The sequence below is a fragment of the Gallinula chloropus genome, assembly GCF_964237585.1.
Source record: "Gallinula chloropus genome assembly, chromosome: 18".
Lineage (NCBI taxonomy): Eukaryota > Metazoa > Chordata > Aves > Gruiformes > Rallidae > Gallinula > Gallinula chloropus.
In genome coordinates this window covers 13871200-13885230 of record NC_140103.1, presented here as the reverse complement: position 1 = coordinate 13885230, position 14031 = coordinate 13871200, and the positions used below count along the sequence as shown (strand labels likewise).

General features: G+C 47.7%; 1 protein-coding gene across 1 annotated transcript; it reads right to left on the bottom strand.

Moving 5' to 3' along the window:
• Positions 1-2848: 2848 nt before the first annotated feature.
• On the bottom strand, positions 2849-3772 carry LOC311198512 (olfactory receptor 14A16-like; the record flags this gene model as incomplete). Its single annotated transcript, XM_084272475.1, has 1 exon — positions 2849-3772. One exon carries the CDS (start codon positions 3770-3772, stop codon positions 2849-2851), a length of 924 nt encoding a protein of 307 aa, XP_084128601.1.
• Positions 3773-14031: the final 10259 nt, after the last annotated feature.

The window sequence follows — 14031 nt, the reverse complement described above, 5'->3', positions numbered from 1 at the left end:
CATCAAGGGCTTTTGTCTAATTCTGCTCCAGAAATGAGTCAGCTGGGAGTGCACAAGTACCTGCAAGGGGACAGAACAGGCCCAGCTGACCATAACTGACCAAGGGGATTATCCATACTGTATGACCACAGGAGTGAGCCCAATGTTGTGTTGCACTTGTAATCTACAAAGGTGGCCTGTTTTAACCCAGGATGGATTTTCTTTCTAAAGAGAATGGAATGCTGTGTTTGGGGGGTTAGGTGAGAGCAGTGCTGGTAACACAGGGATGGTTTAGTTGTTTCCCAGAGATCAAGGACTTTTCAGTTGTTCATGCTGCACTGCTAAGGAGAAGGTGGGAGGAGACAGAAGCCAGGACAGGTGACCAAAGTGGCAAAGAGGGTATTCCATGCCAATTACATCATGGCTACATGATGAAAGAGGTGGGTGGGGGGAGGATAGTACAGATAGAGGACATGTGGTTTTGGGGACTGTCCAGCTTCAGGAAACCTCTGAGTTGTATAGTCTGAGCTGTGCAGTTTAGTGAGAAACTGCTTTGTGCATCACCAGTTTTGTGTATTTTGCTACAAAGTCCTATTGTTGTTGTTGTTTCTCTCTCTCTGCTGTCCCAGTAAACTCTTTTTATCCTGATCCGTGAGGTTTGGGGTACTTTTGGTTTCCTTTTGCCCCTCTTCCCCCACTGCCAATCTCTCTGCACTCCCTTGTAGAGAGAAAATGTCTGGGTGGTGCTCAGCTCTCGGCTGCTGCAAAAATGACCAAAGGTTCCAGCACAACAAACACACATCAGGGCAGCTCAGACATGATGAGTGGAGAACCAGACACAAGGAGAAGAATTTGGTCATTCCAGGGGATGCCGAAGCAGTCAGAGGTGCCGAACAGGAGTCTGGCCATGAGCACACTGGGCTGCACTGGGAGGAGTGTGGCCACGCAGACAATTAGAGGTCTTATGTGGAGAGGCTGAGAGACAAAGCTTCTTCAGCCTTGGGAAGGGGAGATTTAGGGAAGCCCTCTTTGTGCTACGTGGATAGGAAAGCAAATTCACCAATTCTGCAGCTTTGAAGGTCAGAGTGGCTGTGAGGATAAAGAAATGTCATTCTGAGGGTACTGCTGTGGTGCAAAATGTCACTCAGAGGAAGTGTGGATGAACCAGTGCTTTTGTGCTTGTGGGAACAGCTGCTGAGGAGAGAGACACAGAGGTAGAGGCTGGGACATCCTGGGGTGAGATCAAGATGGGGAAGGGCATATGGTGCCTGAAGCCTGAAAAGAAAAAGGCAGAGGTGTGGGGCAGTGTGGGATGGGCTGTGGTGCAGATGGCCAGGGGTGATGGTGAGGCTGAAAGGGCCCGATCGAAATGAAGTCTTTGCCCCCTTGGCTATGGCTGAGGTCCCTGACAAGAAGCATCAGAGGTAAGGGTCAGGATCTCCCTGCCCAGGGGCTGGGGGTCAGCACTGGCATTTCTGCTTCATCAGATCAAGCCAGGGTGTCCTCAGCATCAGAACTGCCTGTGCTTTGCCTGTGTTTGACCCATGGCCTCCAGTTGTCTGCTCTAAGGAGCACTTGGGGAGGCTTTGTCAGTAATGGCTCGAGTGGGGCCTGTTAATGCTTCAGGGTACTTCTCCATTACTGCTGATGTAACTTTTAGAGAGGTTTCTTCACTCTCCTCTTGGTAGCTGAGGACTCAGAAGAAAAGACACTATGGGGTTCATAAAATATATAGATAACCCTTAGAAGCAACTCTCTTCAAGTGATCTAAAAACTCAGGACTTCTACAGTTACTTGGATGTCAGTAAGGTCCTTAGTGATGAAGATTTCAAAGGAATTTCTCATGAAGGACCTTTTTCAGTCACAGGTATTTTCTGTCACAGCTCAGTTGGTAGAAGAAGTGACAGCAGCATTCTGGGATGGATATCGGTCTCCTAAGGAGATCTGGACAGGCAGGAAAAGAAGTCTCCTGAGATCTAACCCTTTCTGGAGAGACTTGCTCTTCCCCAAGACCAGCAGTTCCCTCACTGGCTTCCTGGGACTCCCGACACTTTTCCTTGCATCATCTCTGCTCACAGGCACAGACAGATTTCTCTGACAACAAACAGCAGTTACACATGACACAGTTTAATAACCATGACATCTCTCTCCTCAGCTGCCTGCTACGGCCAAGCAGCGTGTGAAGGGGGTCAGCTTTCAGAGGAGATTCTCTCCCAGAACAGATTTAACCAGATACATAGAAAGATCACTTATCACACATTGAACTTGTGACAGAGCAGTTCATTAGACTTCTGAAAGATGGGACTATTTCTAACCCTCTGAATACAAAGCAGACCCCAGAGAGAGCTGATCAGCATCTGGTCTCTGGAAAAGATCAACATAGGCTTGGCCGTATCAGGAGAGGTGGAAACACCTGAATGTTGAGGGAGATGAAAGAGACAGACATGCAGCAATGGAGGTACAGGAGAAGGTGAGTATTTCTTCCACTGCCATCGGTGCACTCCCTGGAAATTCCCATTCTGTCCTGGTGGGAAAGCATTGCCATTTCAGACAAGTAGTCAAGTGAGTTAACTAATGAAAATGTGCATGTAATTTTAAATAGAAATGCAAGAAAGAGAAATAGAAGCAAAAAATAGGAAAAAAAATATTTGTAGCCCTCTCCATGATCAAAGCTTGTTTTTCTGCAGTGTCTGGATCACACAAGACCAGGAGATACAACATTAGGAATGGAATGAATCTGGTCCATCTTATTACAGCTTAGACAAACTAGAAGGAAAAATAAAACAAAACCACCTACTAAAACCAGACTGGTCCTAACGTGAGTTTCATGGCCAGTGATATGATGAAGAATATTACCAGTTTCTTGCTGTTAGAAACATCCTGTCATCAGTTTCCACATGGCATCCTTGAGCTCCTGGTTCCTTATGCTGTAGATGAGGGGGTTCACTGCCAGTGGAAACACCGAGTAAAGAAATGACACAACCAGGTTCAGAAATAGGGAGGAGATGGAGGGGGGCTTCAGGTTGGCAAACATGTCAATGCTTAGAAACAGGGAGACCACAGCAAGGTGAGGGAGGCAGGTGGAAAAGGCTTTGTGCCGTCCCTGCTGTGAGGGGATCCTCAGCACAGCCCTGAAGATCTGCACATAGGACACCACAATGAACACAAAACACCCAAAAGCTAAACAGATACCGACCACAATGACTGCAGTTTCCCTGAGGTAGGCATCTGAGCAGGAGAGCTTGAGGATCTGGGGGATTTCACAGAAGAACTGGTCAACAGCATTGCCATGGCAGAGGGGCAGTGAAAATGTATTGGCTGTGTGCAGCACAGAATTGAGAAACCCACTGGCCCAGGCAGCTGCTGCCATGTGGACACAAGCTCTGCTGCCCAGGAGGGTCCCGTAGTGCAGGGGGTGGCAGATGGCAACGTAGCGGTCATAGGCCATGACAGTGAGAAGACAGAACTCTGTGGAGATCAAAAATACAAAGAAAAACATTTGAGCCAGACATCCTGTGTAGGAAATGGCCCTGGTGTCCCACAAGGAATTGGCCATGGATTTGGGAACAGTGGTGGAGATGCAGGCAATGTCAGTAACAGAGAGGTTGAGGAGGAAGAAGTACATGGGGGTGTGGAGGTGGTGGTCACAGGCTATGGTGATGATGATGAGGCCATTGGCCAGGAGAGCAGCCAGGTAGATGCCCAGGAAGAGGCAGAAGTGCAGGAGCTGCAGCTCCCGTGTGTCTGCAAAGGGCAGGAGGAGGAACTGGCTGATGGAGCTGCTGTTGGACATCTGCTGCTGTCAAGTGTGGAGACCTGTCCAAGGAGGAAAAGGCACAGTGAGAATTTAGGGAACTCTTCTTTGATGAAAATCTCTTCCAATTCCTAGGGAATACCCTCAGGTTGACTCTTTGGATTGAGGAAGACTTTTGTCAGGTCCCTTTTGGGAGCTCTGCTTTGTTCAGGCTCCAGCATGCCACTGTTGGGAGGAGAGTCAGCTGTGGGCTCTGGAGAACCCAGTCCTGCCTTGCAGCAGTCAGTAAATAGAAGGATGGTGTGACGTCAGACTAAATTCCCTGTGGATAGGAATGAGCTTTTCAGCACTGTCCAAGGAGGAAAAGCCACAGTGAGAAGTTAGGGAAATATTCTTTGAGGAAAACCTATTACAGTTATTAGGGAATACCCTCAGATTGACTCACTTTATCTGGGAAAACTCCTGGCAAGTCCCTTTTGGGGTTCTGCTTTGTGCTGGCTTGAGCGCTTGCCTATGCTGGGAGGAGGGTCAGCTGTGGCTCTCGAGAACTCAGTCCTGCCTGGCAGCAGTCAGTAAACAGAAGGATGGTGTGAACTCAGACTACATCCCCTGTGGAGAGGAATGAGCTTTTCAGCACTGTCACTCCAATTTCATCTGAGGGCAGAGCAGAGCTTTGGAGCTTTGGTTTTCTCCTGCCTGTACCTGAGGAGTGTTTCTTCTGTTAGAATTTCCTGACATTGCTGATGCAGTGCCAGTGAAACCTTCCCCTGAGTGCAGAGTAGGGAGAGCTGCTTTGGTCTCAGCTGCCCTGGATAATCTCAGATCATTCCCTGGTGTTCCCTTCAGGAGAAACTGGACACCACCGAGAGCTGACGAATCCAGTCGCCAGTCCTATAGATGGGGGTCCTGAAGTGAGGGTCAGCTCAGTGACAGCCCCACCAATGTAAATGCCCAGGGCTCCATGTAATGGGGGGACAAAGGCAGCAAGGACAGTGAGAAATGCTCTAGCCAAGTCCGGAAGGACAGGGATGGATAGACAGGCACTCAGGGATTTTTCTTCAACGTAGGTTGGGCTGCCAATGAGATGGCTCAGTATGAAACCCTGGGCCTCTAGGCACAAAGTCTGTGCTGGGTGGCAGAAATCACGGGGTCTCTGTGGGAAACTGTCAGCACTGCAGAGTATGTCTGGGAGGTACCAAATCCCCACAGCCAGGGCATTTCTGCGAGCAGCTCCTTCTCCCTCACTCACAATGTCTCTGCTGCCCGGAGCTGTCCCCTGAGCTGCTTCTCTTAGCCCGTGGCACCTCCTGATCTTTGCTCACAGACCTCATCCAACCTGCCCTGCGCTCAGCTCTGCTCTGCAGACCCCTCCTGGCATCAGGGCACTGCCCTAGGAGCCTCTGTGTGTGCAGGGCTCAGGAGATGCTCTGACAAGTCCTAATGACAAATAAGTTTGCACTGCCTGCTTCAAAGTTATTAATAAAAGCTCAGCTCTCACTTCCCACCCAGTCCACAGGAGCAGAAAATTCGAAGCAAAGTCCCTTCACCTGGAGTGGAAAATGCATCCTTGGTGTTCTTGAAAAGTCCCTCGAAGTTAATGTGCATCTGGTGGAGCTGGGAGCAATTTGGGTCTGTGCAGCACCCTTTCATACAGCAGAAGGACCCTACGCTGTCCTTCCATGGTTCACACTTTACACCCATAGCATCTTTCTGCAGCAATGTTGATGGAAGAAATCAGGGGGTGAGGCAGGCTGAGTTCTGACTCTGGCAGCAGCAGAGTCTCTACCCCGGAACACAGACACCCAGGGCACAGGGACCCTGTTCACAAGGACAGCCCTGGGCACCCGTGGGTGCACACTCTGCTTCACACCTCTGCAGGCACGCCCAGGAGGAGACAGCTGTCCTGCCCTGTCCCTCTGATGGGGCACAAGGGCATCCCTTCCAGGCAGCACTTTCTGGTCCTATAGAGAACCTGTCCTCCTGACAGACCCCACACACTGCCCCATGTCCCAGATTTAGGAGATCCCTCCAGGAACAGAACCTGCATTGCCCTGCACCCACAGACATACCAGGCAGAGTGCTGTGGAGATTTCTCCTCCAGTGAGCTCTCAGCATCCGTCAGCTCTCTCAGCCTCACAGGTCTCCCCTCGGTGCCTACAGGCAGCGTCCCCAGCCCTGTGTTCTTGACAGAGGAGCTGCTCCTGGGCAGAGCTGTCTCTTGTCAGTGCAGCAGGGTTGCCATGAGCTCCCTACAACCCAGGAGCCCAGCCCAGCTCAGCAGGAAAAGACCAGTTCTTCTAGGCTCCCTCCTGGTTTCTCAGGCCTCATGGGGATCGCTCTGTGATCTCATCTCTCATGTTCCTTCCCTTGGTTGGGGAGGAATTCTTTTGTTCAGTAGAGTCCTTCCTCTTGAACAGACCAGAGCTGGTGGTAGAGTCTGAAAATTACATCAGGCAATGATAGGACCATCCCCTGGGCAAGGAATGCCCTGAGCCCCAAGGTTTTGGTGCTTCTCGTCAGATCCCTGAGGAGGTTTCATGTGAGGAACATCTTTCAGCCCTCGGTTCTTTTTTTGGGAGCCACTGTTGAATGTTTAGTTTCAAAATTGGACTCTGTGAGAGCCTGAAAATGCCATCAGGCATGGTTAGGACCAATCCCTCAGCAAGGAACACCCTGAACTTGAAAATTAATCATCCTGTTTGTTGTCGACATGAGGAAGTTTCTGGCCAGGATCCTCTTTCATCCCTTGCACTGTTTGTTTTGGAGCTATTGGTGCAGTTCTGCAGTTTTGAAGGTGGAGGTTTGTAGAGCAGTGCAATGACTTCAGGCACTATTAGGGTTGTTCCCTTGGCTAGGAGTGTTCTGATCCTTAAGGTTATTCTTGCTGCTAGTAAGGTACCTCTGGAGGTTTCAGGCCAGGAACATTTTTTGGCCCTTGCCCTTTTTCTCTGGGAGTTGTTGCTGGACATTTAGCAGTTTCCAAGGTGGACTCTGGTACAGCTGGAACTAGATGTCAGTCAATTTTTAGACCACGACATGAAGCACTGTTAGAACTTTTCCCCTGGAAAGGAAAAACCTGAGCTTCAAGGTTACTAGTGCTGCTACTGGGCTACATAGGGAGGTTTTAGGTCAGGAATTTCTTTCATCCTTCACACTTTTTGATTGGGAGATATTGCTGTACCTTTAGGAGTCTCAAAGATGGACACTGGTAGAGCACAGAAGTGATGTCAGGCACTGTTAGACCCCATTCCTGTGGCTAGGAATACCCTGATCCTAAGGTTTCAAGGGCTGTTCATGGGTTACCCGTGGGTGTTTCTGGCCAGGACCATCTTTCAGCTCTTGCACATTTCTTTAGGGAGTTATTGCAGGATATTTAACAGTTTTGAAAATGGATGCTTCAGCACACTGTTAGGACCGTTCCTTTGGCAAGGAGAGTCCTGAGCTCCAAGGTTACTGGGGCTTCTAGTGGGGTACCTATGGAGGTTTCAGGCCAGGAATATCATTAGGCCCTCACACCTTTTGTTTGGCAGCTATTCCTGTACTTTTAGAAGGGTTGCAGGTGAATGGGGGTAGAGCCAGAAAGTGATGTCAGGCACTGTTAAGACCATTCCCTTAAAAGGAAAGCCCTGAGACCAAAGTTACTGGGCTGCTAGTGTGCTACTTTGGGAGGTTTCAGGCCAGGAACACCTTTCAGCTCTCACATCTTTTGAGGGGAGCTATTGCTGGGCATGTATCAGTTTTGAAAGTGCTGATAGAGCTTGAAAATGATGTCAGGCAATGTTGTGACTGTTCCCTTGGCTAGGAAAGCCCTGAGCCCCAAGGTTACTGGTTCTCATGGCACGCAACCTGGGGAACTTTCAGTCCAGGAAGATCCTTCATGCCTCACAACCTTTGCTTGGGCTATTGCTGGATATTTAGCATTTTTGAAACTTGATGCTGATAGAGCTGGAAAATTATGTCAGTCAGTGTTAGGACCCATCCCTTGCATACAAAAGTTTTGCTCCCCTAACCAGGTAGCCCACAAACAACCCTGGTATCCTTGGGGTAAGGGCATTCCTAGCCAAGGGAATGGTTTTAATAATGCCAGGCATCATTTTTGGGCTCTACCAGTGTCCTCATTTAAAAATGCAAAACACCCAGCAGTAGCTCCCACACAAAAGGTCTGAGGGTCTAAAGACGTTCCTCAGCTGAAACCTGCCTAGGTAACCCACTAGCAGCACCAGTAACCTTAAGGCTCAGCACATCTGGAGCCAAGGGAACGATCCTAATAGGATCTGATGTCATTTTCAGGCTCTACCAGTGTCCACATTCAGAAATGATAAACGTCCAGTAGTTGCTCCCAAACAAATGGTGTGAAGGCTGAAAGATGTTGCTGGTCTGAAACCTCCCAGGTAGCTGTCACAATCCACAACCAGACAGACTAATTTGGCAAAGGTTACACCCCTCTGTGTTCCAACTGACCTCAGGTGGCTGGGGGCAGCTGGGCTTAACTACTGTGAAATGTCCAACTAGGTGTTTTGTTATGACCAGGTCTTTGCAGTTTTCAGGAACAGAATTAAGACTCAAACCCAAGTCAAAGGTCAAGTCACTTTATTTGACCCACAACAAGCATACAAGAGAAGGGGAGAAGAATGAAAAAAAATGGAAAAAGAGAGAGAGAGATTGCAATATCTGCCACCACAGAGCTGTGGTATCCTGTCTGTCCAATGTCTTCAGGTCCAGTGGGGGAACGTTCCCTCACTGTTGGTCACCTCTGTTCTTTTATTGTGTTGTATTCACTCCTTTCAGGAATCAATTTGCATATTCCAAGAGCTATTTTGTTTAACCTCATCCAGCACTCAGTGATTGTGCGCATGACCAATACTGTCACTGGGAGTTTTTAGGTGATTTTAGAGGTCTCTGGGCCCCTCTGTCTTCCAGATCCTGACCTGTTTCATTAGTAATAATTTCTAGGATAGCTTGTAGATGAATAATGAGATGTAGATTATATGTAGGTTCTCAATCATCACTGATCTATTCATTAGGATTCTAGGTTTCAGGTCCATAATTTTGTATGCAACCTTGAGGGGTCCACCTGTCTTTCCCCCACCTGCTATAGAAACATCAATAGACCGGCGATATCAACTCAGGTCATCATATACCTTAGTTCCCAAACTGTTTCCACTCTGGTCTGGCAACAAAAAAACCCCAGAAGGGGTGTATATAGCCTACATAACATGTTCTGTTCCAATTATTTGGTAATTTTGGATAAGCGTGGTGACCACAAATCCAGTAATGACCTTTTAAAGCCCAAATTCCATTTACAAATGGTCCATTCCCTTTGCACCTAAAACAGGAATTACAGGGAGTTTCAAAAAAGTGGTGTTTTTCAAGCTCAAAGGATGCTTAATTCGATAATTTGATTTTATTGCATTAATCCAAACATTGCATCTCCATGCTCCTACCTGAATGCTTTAGTTACACTGAATGGTAACTTCCTGGTTGGTTATGCCAACCACGTTATGCCAGAAGCCAAAGGGTTGGATTCCCTCAGTATCTCAACTCCCATAAGATTGGTATTAGACAAAAAGCTATCAAATCATTCTTTATGTCCAGTTTCATTGACCCATGCCCAACTTAGTCATTGAGAGATGAGTTTTGCTCATCAGTGGTGTTGCTCAATATACACAATAACATGTCACCTTCGACAGGAAAAGAGTGATTCTAAGTTAAACAATTAATAGGTCGACATCCAAGGAAGACACAATGATTTCCATACCTGAATGTCCAGTCACACACACTATGACCCACAAAAACTCCATTGTTTTCATTCTGATTAAGACAATATTCCCCCTTATTTGGAACTGGGGTTTTCCGGGGGTTTGTTTCCTCGTTCCAATATAATGAATCATTGCCAATGGTTGTGTCACTTAGATCACTCAGGAGCCATTTCAGGAATATTGTTTCGACATCCATGGCCAATCGTTAAATCCTAAAGGACTCTCACATCCCCAACAATTTGTCAGGTTAAAAGCATTGGACACCTACTGGCCTAAAGTTATAAATTCATTTTGCCACCCCAGGCTGAAGAGGGGGACACAAAAGTTTCCCCAGATATTAAAGGTGGTGAGAATGATCAACCAAACCAGTGTTTGTGATAGTCTGCTAAACCTCCTATAAATATTAACAAAGCAGTTATTAACTAAACTATACAGACAATTAACAGCTTCATCTATTCCTTCAAGCAGGTGTCAGAGATTCCATCTGGAAAAGAAAGGAAAAAAAACGGGCTCGGTTCATTTTAAGGAACAGGAAGTAGATTGTTATTAGAAGGATGGAATGATCCACCTTGTATTGACACGCGCCATCTACCGTCCTTTTTGGGAATGGCAAAAATAGGCAAGTTCCACGGACTTTTGGAAGGCTGGATATGTCACTTAGCCAGTTGCTCCTGTATTAAATCTTGTGGGTGGGCAAGTTTTTCTTGAGTAAGCGGCCATTGATCGACCCAAATGACGGTTTCTGTTTTCCAGGTTAGTTTTAAAGGGGGTTGCCCACTTTCAATGGCTGCCATCAAAAATCCTTTTGCTTAGTAACCAGCCTTGCTCCTAGTTGGCTAAGCACATCCCTCCCTAACAGACTGTCCTGGTTTCATCTAGGATGGAGTTAATTTCTTTTCTAGCAGCGGATGGAATGCCGTGTTTGGGAGTCAGGGTGAAAGGAGTGCTGTGAACACCCTGATGTTTCTAGTTGTTGCCAAGCAATCAAGGACTTTTCCAGTTGTTCATATTTTCCTACTAATAAGAAAGGAGGGGACACAGCCAGGACAGGTGACCCAAACTAGCCAAAGAGAGTATTCCATGCCAATTACATCATGCTCAGTGTAAAGGGGGACTGGGGGGAGGAGGAGCAGGGGCGGCTCCAGGACGCGCGGTTTTTGGGGACGGTCTGGTTCTGGGACAGCTCTGGGCTGCTCAGCCTGAGTTGTGTGGTTTGGTGAGAAACTGCATTGTGTATCAGCAGGTTCATATATTTTGTGCTCTAAAGTCCTGTTAGCATTGTTCTATCTATCTTTCTGCTATTCTAGTAAACTCTCCTTATCCCAACCTGCGGGGTTTTGGTTTCTTGGTTTTGGGGTATTTTTCCCTTTCCCTTCCCTTCACCCCCTCCCCCCCTCTTCCTTTTAAAGAATAAGTGATTTTGTGGTGCTCAACTCTCAGCTGGGGCAAAACCACAACAGTCCTGTTGGGTGCCCAACGTGGGGCACCATGGGTTAGGATAACAGTAGATCTGACCCAATTACATTTAAGATAAAGCTGTGATAAGCACTGTTATTTAAGCAGTCTCTGGTCATTATACTGTGGTATTTATTCACATGACTGTGGTCATGGTTGTGGTACTCAAACCACTGTTTGCTGCATGCACACCTGGCAGGGTTCTTAGCCATCTCGGGGCTGGGGCTCTTGTACTTCACTTTAGTGTGGTTTATTATATCAGTCTATGATACGGTAACATCAATGACCATGAGCTTAAGCTGGTATTTGTATGGGGTTTTGCTGTCCTGTCCATTCCTCGGACAGGGAGGGATTACTAACAGCAGCCGGTATGGAGGGGGCACAGAGGGGAATAACTACACTGCTTTCTTTCCCTTTGGGCTAAATACAACAGCTCTTATAACAGTTTTTGAAAATTTTCAATATCCCTGGGATACTCAAACTGGCATTGTGCTATCACAAGGTTTGTTGCAGATGCTCCAAGTTTTGCTATGCATTAAGCAAAGGTTTAAGAATACCACCCAGGAATTTTCCCTATGGCTGGATCATCAGGAATGGCAGGGCATGTGGCAGAGTATGGGCAAGTACCTAGGCACTTTCTCACACCCAATGGTTTGGAACTTCACTCCTGAAAAGCTACAGGACCCTGATAAAATGACTGCATATCTGAAAAAAATTGCTGTAGTTTTTCCAAAGACGCTCAGTTACTGCCCCGTGCTGGGCCCTGGCCACTGAACGCTGCTTGATAGCAGGCAGCACTGTCAGGGGGAAGGGAAGGAAAACAGACTGGCAGATACTGTAGCTGCTGCAATCCCCACAACAGACATTGCCGATGATCCAAAAAACTAACCCACACCAGTGTCTGTTGCTCCCATACAAAAGAGGGAACACACAAAGAAATCAGTTCGCGTAGTGACAGATGATGATGATGATGATGATGATGATGATGATGATGATGATGATGATGATGATGAACTGGGGCCATCTGGAGCATGTCAGGATGAGGCAGAACCAGAGGTTGTCACACGATCCCTGACCTTGAGTGAGCTGCGTGAGGTTCGAAAAGATTTCAGCCGCCGCCCAAGTGAGCACATCATCACTTGGTTGCTCCAATGCTGGGATCACGGGGACAGCAGTCTGGAATTAGAAGGCAGGGAGGCCAAGCAGTTGTGATCCCTAGCTAGGGAAGGAGGCATTGACAAGGCAATTGGGAAAAAGCCAGAAATCCTCAGCCTCTGGAGGTGACTACTGTCAAGTGTGAAGAAAAGGGATCCCATAAAGGAATACATTATGTCAGACACCCAAGTGGAACACCACAGAGGCAGCTGTCCAGCACCTGAGAGAATTAACTGTACAGGAGCTGATTTATTATGATCTGGAGAACTCACAGTTACCCACTGATCCTGATGAAGTCCAATGCACCCCAGCCATGTGGCATAAGGTTGTACAAAATGCACCATCAGGGCACATCAATTCACTGGCAGTAATGCACTGGGGTGATGCAGAAAGCACCAGGGCAGACTTGAGGTCAACCACTGGGGTTTTGGAGTCAGAGCTACAAAGGATCTGAGGCCACTTACACTCCAACAGAAAAGGAAGTACTGGAAGCATATGAAGGGTTGTGAGCTGCTTCAGAAGTGATTTGAACTGAAGCTCAGCTTCTCCTGGCACCCTGACTGCTGGTGCTGGGCTAGATGTTCAAAGGGAAGGTCCCTTCTGCACACCATGCCACTGATGCTTTGTGGAGCCAAGTGTGCACTGATTACACAGCGGGCTTGCATAGGAAACCCAAGTCACCCAAGAATCTTGGAAGTGATCACAGACAGGCCAGAAGGCAAAGATTTTGGGATGTCACCAGAGGATGAGGAGGTAACACGGGCTGAAGAAACCCCACCATACAACAAACTGCCAGAGAATGAGATGACATATGCCCTGTTCTCTGATGGGCCCTGTCGCGTTATGGGAAAGCATCGAAGATGGAAAGCTGCTGTATGGAGTCCTGCAAGATGAGTAGCAGAAACCACTGAAGAACAAGGTGAATCAAGCCAATTTGCTGAGGTGAAGGTCATCCAGTTAGCCCTGGACATTGCTGAGAGAGAAAAGTGGCCAATGCTCTATCCTTTATTCATGGATGGTAGCCAATGCCCTGTGGGGTTGGTTGCAGCAGTGGAAAAAGAACAACTGGCAGTGTAGAGGCAAACCCATATGGGCTGCTGACTTATGGCAAGATATTGCTGCCCGGTTAGAGAAGCTTGTTGTAAAGGTACGTCATGTTGATGCCCATGTGCCTAAGAGTCAGGCCATGGAGGAACATCAAAACAACCATCAGGTAGATAAGGCTGCTAGGATTGAAGTGGCTCAGGTAGATCTAGGCTGGCAACGTAAGGGTAAATTATTCCTAGCTCGATGGGCTCATGATTCCTCAGGTCATCAAGGGAGAGATGCAACATATAGATGGGCTCGAGATCGAGGGGTGGACTTAACCATGGATGCTATTGCACAAGTTATCCATGAGTGTGAGACGTGTGCTGCAATCAAGCAAGCGAAGCGGTTGAAGCCACTTTGGTATGGAGGACGGTGGATGAAATATAAATATGGGGAGGCCTGGCAGATTGACTACATCACCCTCCCACGAACCCGCCATGGCAAGCGTTACGTGCTTACGATGGTGGAGGCAACCACCGGCTGGCTGGAAACATATCCTGTACCCCATGCCACTGCCCGGAATACAATCCTGGGCCTGGAAAGGCAAGTCCTATGGCGACATGGCACCCCAGAAAGAATTGAGTCAGATAACGGGACTCATTTCCGAAATGCTCTCATAGACACCTGGGCCAAAGAGCATGGCATTGAGTGGGTGTACCACATTCCTTATCATGCACCAGCCTCTGGGAAAATTGAATGATATAATGGGCTCTTAAAGACTACCCTGAAAGTGATGGGTGGTGGAACATTCAAACATTGGGATACACATTTAGCCAAAGCCACGTGGTTAGTTAACTCTAGAGGATCTACCAATCGAGCTGGTCCTGCCCAGTCAAAATT